The 18,317-nt window shown below is 42.1% G+C and overlaps 1 protein-coding gene across 5 annotated transcripts in view; it reads right to left on the minus strand.

Moving 5' to 3' along the window:
• The window catches only part of ARHGAP17 (Rho GTPase activating protein 17), a 325,425-nt gene extending 307,126 nt beyond the window's left edge, over positions 1 to 18,299 (minus strand). For all 5 annotated transcript variants that reach the window (XM_085629452.1, XM_085629454.1, XM_085629449.1 and 2 more), the window contains exon 1: positions 17,145 to 18,299. In XM_085629452.1, coding sequence (XP_085485578.1) covers positions 17,145 to 17,197 — 53 coding nt within the window. In that variant the 5' untranslated portion in view covers positions 17,198 to 18,299. The remainder of the gene's footprint in view (positions 1 to 17,144) is intronic.
• Positions 18,300 to 18,317: the final 18 nt, after the last annotated feature.

Here is an 18,317-nt window from a genome sequence, read left to right on the forward strand (position 1 = left end):
CAGATTCTACGTACATTGGAAAGAATCTCACCGACCTATTGATCTGGTCTAGTCTATTGCAATATAGAAGAAACACTGAATTCCTATTGTGCAATTAATCTAAAATGCTCCAATGTTACTGTCGTTCTGTTCACAACAAGCGAGTGACATATTTTGGTTACATGAGTCATGACTGTATTGTCTTTCCTTCTTTTGTGCACGGTCTGCATGGTTGTTTCCTGTTAAAATGCAATAAAACAAATAAAAAAGACTAAACCTCTACATACACTTGATAAATGTCACAAGAATAAATGCTTTATAAAAATGGAGGGGAGCCTGTTACAGCTATATTTGGGGAAAAGGGCTGGAGACGAGTTGGTTCTTTGATGAGGTTATAGGTTTGGCCTCTGTTTATTTCCAGTGAAACAATAGAAGACAAAAGGTCAAAGTCACCTTTATGGGCTACACTGGTGTACAAGGACTCAGATGCCCTCAATCATTAGACTCATCAAGCTATTTTTCTGGCAAGAAAAGTATTGCACCACAATTACACAAATTCCACAAAATTAGTCATAAATTGGCCAAAAAGACCCCACCTTCAAAGTCTAAAGCCACAACAAATGATGATGGTGTGTACCTCATCACCACTGCACCAATTGTTCTAGACTATAGGGAAACATATTACTCATTCTTTAAAAACATATTTCCACTCCCTCTTTAAGAATACCTAGGCCTCCACTGGAATTGTGCATCAAATATAAATCTATACAAACATTAAATAAACATAGTAAGAGGCATCACTGCAATTGTGTTGGAGTAGATTCTACAAGCACCAACCTCTCAATTCACTGGCTCTGCATCCAATGGGTCTGATTAACGTTCCTTTATACGTGCGGTTCACCCCTGGAAGGGTGAACATAGTAGGGTGCAGCCAACAAGATCACTCCAAAACCCAAGATTGAGATTCACTGGCTTCTCTGTGGACTTTAAGCTTTAAAGCGCAACATGGGATTGACTAAAAAGCAGATAAACTTAAGAAACCATTATATCTTGAGTCCAGAACATATGTGACCCGGTGGAGACGAAGATCTGGGATCCTTCTAAACACGAAGGCACTTCCATGTCAGGTAAACAAGCACTGGCCACAGTGAGATAGGCATCTTAGAAGGGAGTATACACAACCTAAAATTGCTCTGATGCAATTATGGCTCACATTATATATTTTTAATAACTGCTAATGTTAAGGTAGAAGCTTGGTTAGCATCGCCTTATGAAGAGTCAGGCAACCATATTTTAAGAGACGATAAAAAGAATATCAAGCAGGACGACTTATCTTGATAACTGATTCTAACCACAGGAATGAAGCTATAGAAGTACACACCACTGGGAGAAAAAAAAAAAATCACAAGACAAATTATCATAAATCTGCCACAGCTGAGAAAGCGGTTATTTTTGATTGGATTAATTAAAAACACACCACATTTCCCGATAAACAAACAACTGATTAAGATTGAAGAACATAACTTTCTCATAAAGAGAAAGGCGTGTGCATATATCAAAGCCTCTGGCACAAACAGGGAGATTTTGGAACCAAACAGCACCATTGTTGGCAAGGACTGAGTCATACTGTTAAGGTAATGCCAGCACCTTCAGTTGGATCTTCCAGCCTCTCTCTCGCTCTTTCTAAGAGAGTCGTTGGCTGACTTGACAGACCGCAAGCTGCCGTAACTCCTGTGTTCTCTTTTGATGCAGTGAACGTCTTCTCATGTCAACATATGATCCAGTAATGAGACCTGTGCCCTATAATCTTCTTCACAATCCATCTCACTTCCCATGGGACCTTCCTCTAATGTCTTCTGCCTCTTCTGACCACCAATTTGCGTATTAAGTTAAGACTTTGAACTTCTCACTGATTACAGGGAACTTTCAAGCCGTAGGTGGAAGAAGCCCTTTGACGCAAATGTACTCTTTTCCTTTCTGGTTGCGAAAGAACTATTGTGGACTTAGTAAGCCCTATTGTAGGCTTGCTAAGAACACACAGGGAATTGCAGGCCCCACTGTTTGACATTCGTTGGCTTTACTGTCACTCTTATTTCCTTGCTTTTGAGTGGATAGCTTCCCTTGTTTCAGCTTGTCTATCTTGTTTTTGTCCCTCCAATGGAGCACAGCTTCTTTACCATCTCTTTGATTGGATAGCTTCCATTCTTACTCTGCTCGTTTTTAAGGAACTACTTATTTAAGCACTCCATAAGAGTGCATAGGTTTTCCTCTTGTGCTTCCCACTGCTCTCTCTCGACCTTGTGATTCTCTCTGCTACTCATACTCGTGTTACTATCTCTTGCTCTTGAGCTTGTAATCCCCACGCTCTACGTTCTCTCTTTCCCTCCATGTTCTCTCCCTCTTGTTGCTTCTCCTCCCCACACCTGTCCACCCATTTCTTTATGCGCATTCACTCTATATTTTCAAAACAGCGTTTTTGATGTACTTTTTTTTTCTTCTTAAAACTGATCCAGCACTTTCTGCACCTCCAGACACCACTCTGCATTTACCAAGACCCACTAACTCTGCACCCTTGGTACAAGCTTCCGGGATACCCTCCTCGAATCAGCCATAATTACAACTCATCAACAACGGAGGGCTCTAAAACTGCAGTGAACCACATGCGCCAGTTCACTCAATTCTGCGAACAATAGAACTTCAAAGTATTGCTTGCTACTAAATGTCCTGTCTCTAAAGTCCTTGTGTTGGCTGGATCATGACTTGAGGGGGGCAGTGAGCTAAGAACTCACGTATGGGAGGGACATCCTGGGCAAAACAATAGATAATAAAAAATAGCCATTTCAGCTAGAGGATTAAGTTTGGACAATACTATAAAATACATAGAAATTATGGAAATGGGGTATTTTACTATAAAAAGTCCTTCGATTTTGAGGCATCGACAACTGGTGCTACTTAAACCCTAAACGTAATTCCATCCAACACGCGGACATTCAACTCATTGGTGTGGTTTTCTGCAAGGATTGGACCCAGTGACCTTATTGCACAGATTTCTGCAATATAAGTGTCTGCACTAGGTGTGTCATCCATAGCAAAGACTGCACATGTGAGATTTGGATCTCTTTTTTTTTTTATTCAAACAGACACGCTAATGTTAGCATCTAAAAAAGGCAGCACCTAAAGTCCTGATACGTGGCATAGACAACATGTCAAGATTAACAACTTTGGCACGAGGCAGTTTTCCACTGCTGTTTCGCTGTAGGTACCTCATTCCTCTCGTTCTGTCAAACGACGAGAAGCGATGCAAAGTAGGCCCTGACCCAGAAGGCATCGGGCGGTGTGGACACAGATGACTAGGGTTCAAAGACAGCCGAGACATGCAGAGCAATTTACCTTCTATACCAAGCATTTGTTAATGCAGAGGTACAGCAGCCATAACTATGGCATGCAACAGTCAACAGCCCTATAATGTGCATCTCTATAAAAATGACCCGGAATAGAGAGAGTATAAATGGGTACCGACTCCACATTTGTGAACTCCAAGAAATTTCTCACAAATATACTACGAGAAATGTATGACACTGTTGTTTTATCAACATAGGAAGGATGAAAGAATGAGTCGACAACTCCGGGATTTCAAGCAACGACTTTCAAAATGCATGCAGCCCTACATCACAATTATCTCACAAGCTTTAAAGCAACCCGCAGTATCCCACAATGGCCACCTCCAATTCCTGTTTGGATATTGAAACCCTTGATCTTCCACTCTCCAGTTCAGCGGGAAAAAGGATTCTAAAGTGGTTTTGGCCTTGTAAAAATCCCAAAAGTGGATTATCGTTGTTTGACAAGAAGGGTATTTCACAAAGCGTTTGAGACAGCCAACCTCGGACACTCCTACAAAAGGTCACAAGTTTTTAACAAGACCTCAAGCTTGACCTAAAGAAGGAAGCACACAAGAATGAAATGAGTCAGAACCCTCAAATGTGCAAGAATTACAAATTCTGAGAATCTCCCTGCTCACAGACTTGGTCACAGAGCAGCTACTTGGGTATTCCAGAGTCAAAAGTGGAGAAGCTGGCAATTCAAAGAAGGGGCTTTTTGTACAGCTGTGTGGTGGAACAAAATTGTAAAATCGTAATCAAACCTCATTTGTTAATGTCATCTTTTACAACAAGTAGGATTTTTTTTAATTTGAATTACTCAATCCTACATTGAAATGAAAAGTCAAACGAGAAACAGTGCAATGCAAAATCGAACCAATATGAAACAATCCCATGCTACTGATAAACCTATATCTAAATAAGTCAGCCAAGAGAGGGAAAATTCCAAAGGGCTTTTCCTAACAAGGACTGACTTGTTTAGATGTAGCTGTTAAACATAAAGGGAATTACTAAATCTAAACACTGCTGGATCAGGAAGAGGACACAGCGTCTAAAGGAGGCAAGTAATGAAAACAAATCTATTTTGGAATGAATCATGTTGATGGTGAATGATATTTTTATTTTATGGTATTTTTAGAAGGTGTTAACAGCTTGTCGTAAGGGCATGCATGAATCTGATCACAGCGTACAGACTAACTCGTGACTGGTTCCAATCCAAGGCTTTTCAGTGGACCACAGCCCCTTTCTTCACCTGCTTGAACAACGTCCTCCAAATAGAAGTAGCATGGATATGCGGTAGTAACAATGTTCAGTTAAAGAGTCTGTGAACACCAACATGTTGTGGCAAAGGTATAGCGATGCAGTCTGTCGATGTATTGGTACTATATGGGCAGCCATACTTTCCGAAAAGGGCAATCCCTAAACACTGTGTGTAAACTGATGGGGAGACTAAAGCACAGCAAAGCGAGCATGGTACTATGGAGCCGAAAGGGGACTGTGGTGACGCCAACAATTTTGTTGGTATATTCATGGCGTGTCAATGGGGAATTACTGTGGCATCTAAATTAGAAAGTTCATACATATGCAAAATGTATAGTTGTCGGTGGGCTCCCACCCTACCTGTAAGGAATTCTTTACAAGATATGTTCTAAGGTGATCACTAATATATCTGGCTTACTTACTTTGTCAAACTCAAACGGTGCTTAACACCTGGTAAACGAAACAAAACTTAGGTCTATTGGCTCAACAATGCAGAAAATCACCTTTCCCACAATACACTTCACCAGAAATCAGCAATGGTAATGTCTCAGTAAAAAATACCAGAGGATTATGGAGGTTCTTCCGCTAAAGTTACCTATTGAATCTCACCCACCACTCACTGGGGAAGGCTGCCCATGGACTGTGCGAGATGCAAGAGGGACATGCAGAGAGGCAGACTAGACTGCCACGGTCCACAGTAGACGCCAGCAGCACCAATCATCTCCATCAGAAAACCTGAAGAGGATTGAGTCATTGAGCTCACAGTGATGTGGTAAAACACGAAGCGTTTGAATGTTAACCCACTCCCTTCGTAAAACAGACTAACATCTGATTTACAGAGTGATTTTCACACTGGCTCATTAAAATACTGAACATATTTCCAGACGGAAGTTAATCTGGTCTATTGGGACTGAAACATTTTAACAGGGCAATTTGTTTGAGCAAACACAATGCGCTAGAGGGAAAACCTAGAAGGAAGAGTGTGCCTAGATGGAAAGAGTTCCTTCAACTGGCTGTGTCCTTTCATAATTCTTTGCACAGTATATATATATAGAGATATATTTTCTTTCTTGTTCTTTAAACATGTTGACTGGTGTCTGTGGCCCATATAGTTTAACAGATTTTCCTCCAACAACACAATGACGCCTGAAATGCTACCCCAATTGAAAGGTGGTTTTAAGAGTTCTAAATAACAGATGTGCAAAAAAGTGCTTCTGTAGGGGGCATTTAAGGAGTTTGCACGAAATAAAAAAACTACTTTAAAAGACTCAGATAGATTAGCTGGATAATGTTTTTTTGTTTTCTCCCTCTCTCTCTCTCGTTTTTCCTCTAGCGCATTGTTTGCTCAAAATAATTGCCCTGTTAAAACGTTACATTGCCAATAGATATATATATATATATATATATATATATATATATATAGCCACACTCCGCTTCAGCGCTCCTATTCCAACCGCCAGATACCAACACCGCAGTTCCAGTTTAAAGTAAGTTAATTTATTTAATATCTATATATATCAATCAAGGGCTCCATTCAGATGCCAACATTTTGACTGCCTTCAATGCTCGCAAGCTCAATAACACAACTGCCTTCAACTTGGACAATTACTGTATATTTACAGATTCGGCTTAAAGCTGGGCAGAAGTGGTTAATAACTACAAGATTATGATTTATGTTGTTTACACCTTAAATTGCTTTATTACGTCCTTGAAAGTAAAGTGGGTGTATGGACACTTCACATGTCATGGAGCATTTGTGCATCTAAATCAAAATGTACATTGTTAATAGTGAACAGATGAATTAATGTACACTTGAATTTGTAGGTGTATGCTGATGTGAAACTACTGCAATTGAAACAAATGTGCTATGACCTGTTAAAGTGTGTTTTCCAGGCTTACGCTACCTAGGTCTCAGTTGGGCCTCAACGCCATTCTTTTCAAAATGATGTCAGATTATTAGGTTTACTTTCTGTCTGACACTACATGCAGCACGATGGGGGATTGGTTTATTTCTGAATGGCACCATTCTCGAAGAGGACCTGAAGCTTTGCTACTATTTTTCATGAAACTTCCGCTTGCAAGCAGTATTGCATTCATTCACAGTGGTTCACGGTTTATGTAACTAGTTTGTTCTGACAGCCTCCAAAGGACATTAAGTCGAAGGGGCTGAATCAATATTCATGATGAAGTGGGTTAGTGCTAAAGTGATAAGGTTGTATGACTATTTGTAATTCTGCAAGCAGATTTGTTCCAAATGTAATTCTTTGCTCATACCATGTTGAGTTTGTAGTTCTAATGCTTTCTTATGGATACAATGGTTAAACAAACCCTTGAATTTGTGGGTGAGCTAAATCTTTTTGCTCTTTACTAGGGATGCTACTCCATTTCTTACTGGTTTTGCTGCACATTTCAGAGATTCAGTCTATTATTTATTTTGCCCATTGTTCTACATTAGTCAATTTCGGAGGGTCTTCATGGCAATGATTTTATGCATTTAAATTAGATTTGCTGCATCTGCATTTAATATTTCTGTATTGTTCCCTTTAGAATTTCGAAATAAATCCTTTATGAGTTTTTAAATTCTGCTCAGTTCAATTTCTGAGTCAGTCCGTTCTTTATCTGACTGGGTTTTGAAATGATGTTTGGAACCTGGTATCTGGCCTTGTGATTCTAGGTGGGCACCATCCTGATCCACCCAACTCCCGGGTGCACCACTGAGCTGTACAATCATAGGGGTATAGTGCGATCACAGATGCTCTCCATTTCGTGGCAGGCGGCAGACTCACTGGTACAAAACATGCACAACAGAAAAATTCTAAAAGCTACAGTAAGAACCTAGGGGGTTCTAGAAACCGGTCAATGGTTTTGTTTGTGTGTTATTTTGATGAGACTTTTGACGAATGAACAGCAAACTTCAGTCATTCTGGATCTGTGGGAGACAAGTGACCAGAGACACAGACCTATTAAATGTTTAAAGTAGCACCCAATTCTGACAAGGACTCTTATTAAATTTAAAAAAAATAAAAAATAAAAGAAGAATCAGTTTGGTTTGACTGGAAAGGGTGGTCTAAGGGAAAATCAGGAGGTTCCCAAGGGAAGAAAAGGCCTATGGGGCTTGGGCAGAGCCAATCATGTAATTTAATGAATTCATTCATGACGTCAATGCAATACACTTCGCTGCCACTCATTCAGAAGCACCAGCAAACGGTGTAATCATGCAACTGCTTAGTTCATCCCAAATCTGCTCTCCTTCAACCCTGGGAAGATCATTGACTGGACTGTGTGGAAAAATAAAATCAGAAGCGTAGCAATGACAGGAAACTACAGCAGAGTCAGGGAAATGCAACCAACATCTGTTTCTTGTTCATCAGCAGTTGGAATGAAACCTACACCGAGGTGGGCGGGGCGGACTCAAGTCTGCCCAAGTCCGAGAGGAACACGGAAAACCCGCTTAAAGGAAGACATGTCGGGGAGATGGGGGGTGGGGTTATCGCTGCCAAGGAACAAGGAGGCGCACTATGTAGGATGGCTCAAAAGAAAACGATAGAACAGAAGAGTGAGATTTTGCAAGAAAGAAAGGTCTCACATTGTGTCTGTAGATGCAATAAGTGTTTCAGTAACTTGAATGTAACCCGGAACAGCTGCTATCCCACACAAACCGGCCAAGGCCTCAAGACAGTCTGAAAATAAGGATTTTGCTTATTACTGCACCCCGGCTGACCATCTCTACATACATCATTTCTGGTTCAATCCTTGTCCAACCTCCAACGAAGGTCCGCGGGCACTGCTGCTCCATGTGGCCACCACACAGGCAGGCCTTAAAACATGGTATGGATGTGCAGTGACCATTTATTTATTTGTATTTTGTATAGCGCAAACCTGGTCAAGACAGGCATCAGGGAGCTTTATAGAGATCACTGTTTAATACTTATTTAGCCTGACATCAGCACATGGAAAGCTATACACAACATTTCTCTTTTATACACTATGCTGGTATATGTTACACCATTGCTCTTACAGAGAGAAACCCGGAGTGTACTTAAGCAGCAACGCAGGGCCCAGCAAAACAGCAAGAACCACCTAAAGAATACCAAACATAGGGTTGGCCATAATAAGGCCCTGACAGGAGACATCTATTAAATAGAAAGCGTTTTAGGTCTTTTTTGAAGGCAGAAAGGAAAGGAGTACCTAGGATTCAGGGGTCAGGCCTGCTGGATGATTCTTGTGGGGCACCCTGAGGATGACAGTCAGCTGATGTGGCGTGCCTTAACGCCTGGTGGTGACAGAAGAAGAACCTTGGAGCCACAGTGAATGCCTCCCCATAGTTGGGTCCGAGATCGGCCTTATGTAAGGCTGAGAGACACTGTGCACTTTTCTATGTGCCATGGGCCATTTCATAAATGCCACTGGCATCAATGAGTAACCACTGCAGTTTGTTAAGATATAATGAAAACTGCAGCTGCACAAGATAAGACAGGCCACAGCCAGCACAGAAGCCTTCATGCACAAGCCCTCCAAGCAGAAGTAGCAGCCACTTCTCTGGTTTCATTTCTCTCAATCCCTTAGAGGGCAAGTTTTAAAAAATGGATAACAAAAAAAAAAAAAGTCAGATTTTTCACGGTGTTTGGAAAAGGCCTTCCGTCAAAGTCGCGTTTGATGGGCATTAACAACAATGCAATGTGTCTGGCTTTGCAAGTGTTACTCTTTTGAGAGGTGTAGCGTGTGTCCGAGACCGCCACAAATTGCTCCTTGGATACACATGTAATAGCGTTGCAGTATTGTTGTATGGTGCTTGCGGCACACCGTTGGGGCAGAACGTCCTTGCGTCTCCAAAACACCAATGCTCCCCTTTAACGCTACAGCTGAAGTGCAGAGGCTCTCAGAACAATAACATAAGAGCACATCTTGCATCAGCCAGAGGAAGCCAGTAACAGCTGATGGTTTACCTCGCCTCCATGTAATATCATACCAATGGTTTAGGTCAGCAATTCCCTAAAGCAGTATTAAAACCAAACGTCTTTGGACTGATAAAAGCTGAAAAGTGGATACCCTTTCACAACAATGTGCTTAGGAGCTCAGATTCTGCTTCTGTCTCTTCTGAAGCCTCGAATACGCACACGTATATCAGATGTGATAATTACCCAATTACCATACATGATAAAATCCTACTTTGAGGTATTTGGTGTTACTGGGTAAAATAATTACCGGATATTTCGAGGTGAGCCTGCAAAAAAATGGACCCAACTTAATTTTTTTAAGCTTAACAAACCAAATGTCGCATTGGCTCCTAATAAATATGAGTAGGTCTGTTTGACCTGCTATAATCTACCTGGGGAAAACTGCAGGGCTTCTTTCTATGTTTGTCACTAAACTCCTACGTATGGAATGTGTGGGGATAGTAGTTACCGCACATACTGACTGCCAAGAACTAGGGCACGTGTAAGGGAAGAGATGACATTCGGTCTCAAAGGCTTGATGCGAGGATGATCACGGTAGGTTTCCCTTCTTTCAGGATCTCCTCATCCCCCCCCCCCCCCTCCCCCCCCCATTTGCTGGATCGAGTGCTATTTTGTGTATGCAAAAAATGCTATTCACGAGAAACAATTACAGGCCACAATGAGTGCTTAATAATTGAACAGATTCTTTGACTTGTGTGCAATCCTAGCTGACCCGCCGCCAGCTGCCTCCCTTTTCTCATGACCCGGTGGGATGGGGTACCTGCTGTTACTACAGGACTTTCACTCCCAGATAAATGAAAAACCAAAGGAAAAGGTTTCAACTGTTAACGATCAGAGCCACATCAGTCGCAAACCAATAGAGGGCTCAAAGTTTTCTAGCGGTGAGGTCTAAAAAGGGTACGAAAATGACTAGGCGGTTTCTACACTGAGAGCCTATAGAGATAGCTGCTTCTTTCAGAACAATGTCTGATTTGACTTGAATGAATATTAAAGAAGAAAAACATTCCTGTGACACAGAAATATCATTATTTCCATCCTCTTTGAACTATGTTTAAATATGATAGGATTTATTCTATGCTGAAGACAAAAGTCCTTTCTCAACCCATCAACAAGAGCATGAATACTAGCAAGGCAACATTTTCACCTCTTTAGTACCAGTTTAAAACCAGAATTCTTAAATCCCAGAAGCCTGCTCTAACGGCCACCCACTGTTGAAGTACTTTATTCGCTGGTCGCCAACCTATGACAGAGCACTTTACACCTCACTGCCACAAAATAACAAAACACGTTACTCTACCATAGTGTTAACCATGGTACAGTTTCCTAACTGACTGATGGCGAAGTACTATCTGCTGCCACGGCACCCCCCCCCCCCATAATAGAACATCGTACATTCCCATGATACCCCAAGAGAGAGCATCAACTCTTGCTACAACCCATCTTACACAATGGATACCTGACAATGCACCATAGATTTCTGAGGTCACATACAACACAGAATAGGTAGATTAAGGGGTGAAAGAGGGTGATCAGTCCCTAGTCCCAAACCAGCCAAATAATGACGCTACCAAACAAAAACCTAGAGGAATACAAGGGGAACTGAATGATACCAACTGCGACATTCAGAAACTGGGCTGAACATGCGATCAGGCAATCACACACCCTAGAAAATGAGGAGTGTCAGAAGAGAGGGTTAGAAGAGCTTCTTACCGGGAACCTTATGTTCCAATCACTATACAAGAATGAGCACACAGGAGTGTGGCTCGGTGGAAACGTTCTGGTACATTTATGCTCACTGGTGTTTATGGGTGGGGGAACCATTCACCACAGATTTGTTATTAATAAAGATATGGAAATATAAAACATGTAAACAAAGATGGATGATGGTCTTGAGGCTCATTCACATCAGTGCAGAATTTCAATGTGCTAAAATACAACAGGCAAATGAATAATTACCTTTAGAGGCAACATGTTTGCTAAACCAAATCTGACTTCGGTTGCTACTGCGGGCCACACTCCCGCAAAATTCTACGAGAATCCAGCAATATTAAAGTTTGCCGAAGTTGTTTATACCTGAATAAAGACTCTAGGGGGGCGCTATGTGCCTAAAATGGTGTACAGGAATGATGGCAATCAGACATTCTTGACTAATGAGAGTTGCAGACATCCCAACTTATCCCTGGCTTTGCTTGCACAAGAAATGCAAGTCAAAGAGTGATTATTATGGGCAGATCTTCCATCTTCAGGTCAATCTGGTCTTCCACAGATGTGTCTCAAGAAAAAGGTTTGAGAACAACTTTGTTAGCCATTGTAAACAACTGATTAGAGATTCCATGTACGTGTTGGCATCATTAAGGAGGTTTAAACATTCACATTAATTACAGTGAGAAGGGCAGCTAACAACATGGATTGACTTTCAGCACCTTCCATTTACTCTGCTTGCTACTATAAGAACCACCGGGTTTTAAAGGAAGTTTCAACAGAACAATCACACTCAGATGATTGGTGAATGGAAACCAGAACGTTTTACACAGAATACAGACAATTTAGTCATGTTACCAGCTTTCTATCGTTTGCTTGAGGGAAGGAGAGACTTCCCCAATTACTTTCTACAGAAGGCAAATGGATAGCAACGTGTTAAGACCAATTACAGAGGTGGAGAAAGGCAGAGTGAATCAGCCACATCCAGCTCCAAGATAAAAAGAAAAAAGAAGCTTGGTTTCAAAGTCAATATTTTGACTGCAGCTTTTACCACCATGATATGGTAATGTAACCAGCACATTCGATTAAATTTTAATATCTTAAGTTTTGTCATAGTTCTCTGCTACGGTATGCCAATAAAACAGATATACAAGGATACCAATACGAATCCCATCTCCCTAAACTAGAATCCAAAACGAAATTAGAGGTATAGCACTGCATTCAGAGTCTAAAGGCCCATTTTCTCAGGCCCAGTAAGCATGAACGTTCCATTTAGCGCAAACCAGGGAGGTGGTATGACAGGAATCACATCAGGCTATGCATGCCAAAGGAAGATTACCCAGCAAGAGGAACAGAAAGAAACGCACCACCCAACAAACAATGAAGATTACTGGAGGCACAAAAATGAATTGCACTAATATAGAGAAATATGTCGCCCCTTGACTCTCTAGCCAATCACATAGCAAATGGTAGTCTTGTTTAAATGTCTACCTTATGCTCTATTTTGATGAATTAATCAACAAACCCATGTCCACATCAGACCTACTAAAAATATTTTAAGAAGTACCAAGCGGTCTTCCCAAAAATGGGTGGCCTAAGTAACTTTACTAACTAAGGAGGGGCTAGAAGCTTCTCTAACTATCAATTTTTATGCACCACACCCATCACCTGGTTAGAAGACTTAGGGCCACTGACCGAGGAACTCAAGAGTACAAATGTCAACCATTTGAAGATCTGCTCAGCACGTTATGGGCAATACGCAGCAGAGCCAACTTACACTTCCCAGGGTCACCAAATCAAGAAGCACTGTGGGTCCATTGTTAACATGCATCGCCCCTCAACATCTCTGCTGTGGCATTAACCTGAACATCACAGTATCTCTGCATGCAAGCTCAGGACCAAAATTAGAAACAAAATTTCAGGTTGGACAACCCAGTGCAGTAACCAGCTAAGTAGAGTATAATCATATGAAATACTGTAAAGTGACCTGCCAAACTGTTCAGAGCTTCCATCTTACTGAAACCCATAAACTGTCTCCTTGATTCTCACACATCATTCACCACACTTCTACATGCTCCGTTTAATACCATGACAACTGCACATCAGTGGCCATAACTCATGACATGGTAAAACACTTCCCACATAGGATCACAAAATAGATACAACAAACTTCCAACCACAAACCCTACATGCCATAGTTTGCTGCCCATGAATGTAAGAGCTTCAGTGGCCAACAGAGGGGTAATAATATTTACATAAATACTACAATACAAGTAGGTCTATGGTAAACCTGAATACTCCCATCAAAACTATCAGATAAAAAGCAGAAGGTCACAAGAAACATTAAGCATGGATTGAAGGGTTGAAAGAATGTCCTAGCATGTCATGATGACTAAAATGACAACTCTAATTCGGTCTTCATCATTTAGGAAACCAAACTTTCAATAGATGGATGTGTTTCAGTCAGTCAAAGATTCTTTATTCGGCCACCAAAGGCCATAAAAGTACACAGATAAAAACATTTATACATACAATAGCAAAACGAATTACCATACATACATAAAGAATCCTTAAGTCACAAGTAAATAAGTATAAGGCTATATGTGCAAACAATGAAGAATATAAAAGGTCATTCTATAAAAACAAATACAAATTACAACTAGAGGTGTAAAAATCGAGAAATAAAGTGCAAGAGTGATACCATTTTGGTAGAATAGGCACACTGCATAGTCAAGCCATACCAAGTACTGGTAAAGGACATATACATATCCGAAAAAGCAGTGGACAGGGTTCATTCTGGCTACGCCATGAGCCTCTTCTTCCTGTGTCTCATGGCACCTATAAAGAAGCTTGCCACACCAAAACAGACCTTAGGGGTGGAGTGCATTTGTAAGTATACTAATGCAGGCCTTACTTGAACAAATCGACACGATACCCGAGAATAATTTTTTTACGCATAGGAGAATTTTTTTTACAAAAAAAGGTAAGATGTAAGGTGTCCTGTTCATAGAAATTGGCACATGGACATGGCTTCAGAGCAGAAGGCGGTACAAAAGGGGGTGGTGATGGATGGAGCATCAGAACCAGTCAAACACTCACACCCAGTCAACAGAGCAGAAGGCTTCATGAAGCCTTTTGAAAAGGCTAGTAACCAGTGGATGAAATTTAATCTAAATCTAGTTAGCACAAAGCGATGCTGCATATTGGTAACTATTGACAAGTATGGCTATATAAGTGGGTTCAGGCTCCGTGTTAAATATTTTCTCACTGTGGTCTTAGGAAGTTCCTAACTCTCTCTTTCCCCTTGCCGTCATTCATGAACAGGTGTTTAATGCTCTTAATGTCTACTTGGCGTAAAGGCATGGGGTTGGTATACAGATCAGGGCAACCTAGCCACTTTGTCAATTCCATAATATACTTTAGCCAGGGAATGTGCAGTGCCCCCTCAAGTGCAGTGCAATCAGCTATAACGATTTGGTTTAGGGTGGAAGCTGGACAGGACCAGATTCTCAACCAACGCAATAAAGGTGCAATGGCATTAAGGTCAGAGATATAACCCATGCCAAGCTCTTCAGGTAACATGAAGGCTGGAGTGCAGGGAGGGACAGCAAGAAGCCTGCGCATGAATTTGTTCTCCACAGTCTGTATATATCTCATGTCTTTGTACCCCCACACATCACATCCATAGGTAGCCATAGGGATACATTTTTCTCTGTACACCTTTAATAGAGCAGAAACGGGCTTTGTACCTAGTCTTTTTGCACAGTCCATGGTTGCCCCCACTGCCCTTGCCAGGACATTCTTTTTGTGTATTCTTTGTGCAAACGATGATCATCAAATAGTACATCTAAATAAGGAAAGGTTGCGACTTTAGTTAGCTCTACCCCCCTGCAGAAAAACGTATGCCTGGCGGCCTTCTGGGTACCAATCATCATGGTATGGGATTTAGTAAAATTGGTGGCAAGATCAAGTGAATCCATAAAATCTATAAAAAGCACTTAAAAGTCTTTTAAGACCTACAGAAGTCCTAGCGAACAACACTGCATCGTCTGCATATAAGAGTGCCGGAATAAGTTTAGAGCCAGCTCTTTGAAAATCTTTGCTAACAGCCGAGCGAAATCTCCTAACTTGTAAATATAAAGTGTAAACAGCAGGGGGGCCAGAAAACACCCTTGACGGACCCCTCTTCTGACTTCCCAGGAGGCTGACACACGGTTGTCCTCGTTATATCACACAGTCTTAGTGGTGTTATGTGCGGAGTGAAGAAAGGCCACTAGATCTGCGTCCAGCCCCAGATCCAAAAGAATCGCCCACAATTTGGATCGGTTGACGCAATCAAACGCCGAATGGGTTTCATTTATTGAAGATTATGAAAGGATCGATGCTGAAGATCCATTAAACGCATGCAGGGTGATTCAATTTGTATATGTCACCTATGAATACACAAAGCTACAACGGTTTAATTGCTGATGTTACACACTTTTAGGTTTGTACACACTTTTAGGTTTGTGCACAAAAGGGCCTTTTTCATTGGCTTCTCTGGCATCCAGGGTCAGAGGATGCACTTCAGTCGCGTCGCATATCTGGCATTACCAACATTAAAGAGGCTTAAAGTTTGGAGTACAACAATGAGGTACAACAAGATACTTAAAACTATTCTAATTATAGGACATATTCAAACACTTAACTATTAAACACCAAACCCATTTCCACTCTGATGCACGCGCCTTGTGATGAGGACAGGGCATCACATCATCATCTCAATTCTACCTCACAGAAGAGCAACATACACTTCCACAGTTGCTCCTGGGCAAAGTACCCTACACTGCCATATGCCATGCATTACAGTTCCCTTTGTTGCTCAACCGCACAGCATCTAAGACCTTACTAAATCCAACCTCCTCGATCACACAGTGACTTCTTTATAGATTCCACGCAATAGCAAAACAGCACACACGATGATCTCCAGAACAGATATCCTTATGCTAGCGTTTGTGGAATATTAGACCGCCATGTGTTATTCATGGTAAAGCTTTTTGCACCTTAATCAGGCCACACTTTATCATAAAGCACTTTAAGCCTCACATATCACCCCAAAGGAAGGTTACCAAACACTTCAAATTTTAAACCTATGGAAGATGTTTTTATGGCTCACACAGTCACTCTAGAACAGATATGTATCCCTCGCAGTATCATCCCCCGGTTTTTCTTTTAATTAGTTAACTTTAATAGCACAGCTGTAGTCCGAAGGGACAACTATACATTGCACATCACACAGAGGCTAATAAGGAACACATTACAATTCTACAAAGTACAACATTACTAAAAGTGAGGCATTAGTAAATGGTATATACGTTCAGCGGAGCTCAACCATGGCAGGAGTGGGAAGCTCATGGGCATTTTCTTTTTGGCAGAATTTTGGATGACCAGATGGGTCTTGAGTTCCTTTTCTAACTCTGTGTGGGGACAAGGGACGAGGAGCTTGAATGTTCCAGAGAAAACCTTTTCAGCAGTCTGGGCTTTCAGTTTCATCAAACGGTAGCATTCTTTGCTCCTCCCAGTCACACTCTTAACACAGTAATTACACCCATCAATATCAACTCGTCACAGCGACATGCACAAGTGTCAGCTCATTCCCGTATCACTCCTAGGTCCTCTTCTCTATGACTGAATATTGTGCGCTCCGTTTCTCAGTCCGACAGCAGATTACCTTAACTAATAAGTAATAAGCACTTTATTTAGTTGTTTATATGAGTCTGGGGATCTCTAAAACTGTGGGATGTCATTAACTTCCTCACCGACAGCGCAATAAAACCTCATAGAGCTCATAAATGTCACTGCACTTTAAAGCAAAGCCCCTCGGTCTCACCTTCCCACAGTCTGGTTGGCCAGCTGCTTCATGCGGTTGAATTGCTTCTTCATGATGCTTCCACCGCTGCTTCACCTCCAGGGATCAGATGATGCAGGCAAGACTGGGCATGAGCTCCCCAGAGCCCCCAAGGAATGTTTCCAGCTATCTCCAAGCCAGGGCGAGGCTGCTCCCTTCTTCGCCACTCTTACACAGGAATATTAGTCCCTTGGGGGCACCTTGTCGGCGGGAGTCTGGGGAGGCGCGCTCCCAGATCAGCCCCCCCAAGCAAAAGACGCAGCTTTTTCCAGGGTCAGGCCTAGGCGAGGATGTAGCAGCACCCGTCCAAGGCCCCTCTAGACGGGCGAAACGGTTTGATTCAGGGTAGCACTGTGCGGAGAACACGGGTCCCTACAGACCGGCTGAGGCGGGGTACCGGACCCTGCAACCTTCACTCTGAAGTACGGTGCATACAGTCATCCAGGGTACACATGACAACTCTCCCGAAGCAGGCGGATACCCCAGAATGGTAGCCCTATCCCCGCCTCCCGAGAGAGGAAAATATCGGATTTCTCCTGCTTTGCTTCCCCCCCTGGCCCACAAGACTGCAAGAAGAACTCGGACCAACTTCAAGTAGTGAGGGCAGGGGGGAGGCAACGGGAAAGCTAGTTTATACTGAATGACAGGCGATGGGCTGGGACTAGCATGATGTGGGTGGCGGTTCTGCCCCAGCCATTCTGTGATTGGTTACGAAAAGGATTGACCCGCCCCCGGAAAAGACAACTATGCCACCGCGGAAGAAGCAGTCAAGAGACTAGACTCGATGTTTCGGAAGTGATCTACCAGCATATCCCGGAAGTAAACGCCTTCACGTTGCTCCGGAAGAAACTACACAAAAGTGATGGACCAGTTACTTGTGGCCGCCATGATACACTTAAGAACACTGTCCGTTTACGCTGCTTCTGGACCAGTGGTCGAAGTGGGGAAAAAAAAGTAGGGGAACTGTGGGCGGAGACTCAGGGGGCGGGAATAACCCAAGGATTGGATTAGTGGGCGGAGTCGGAGGTGTGGCTAGAAATAGCAAAACATACCAATTTTTGAACGTTTGGCATTTCACTGACCAGTTACAGCTTATAACGTTATTTAATTCAAAGAATCAATAAACATGTTTATTTGAGGTTTAATATATAAGTT

This window comes from Triturus cristatus, chromosome 10 (assembly GCF_964204655.1).
Source record: "Triturus cristatus chromosome 10, aTriCri1.1, whole genome shotgun sequence".
NCBI lineage: Eukaryota > Metazoa > Chordata > Amphibia > Caudata > Salamandridae > Triturus > Triturus cristatus.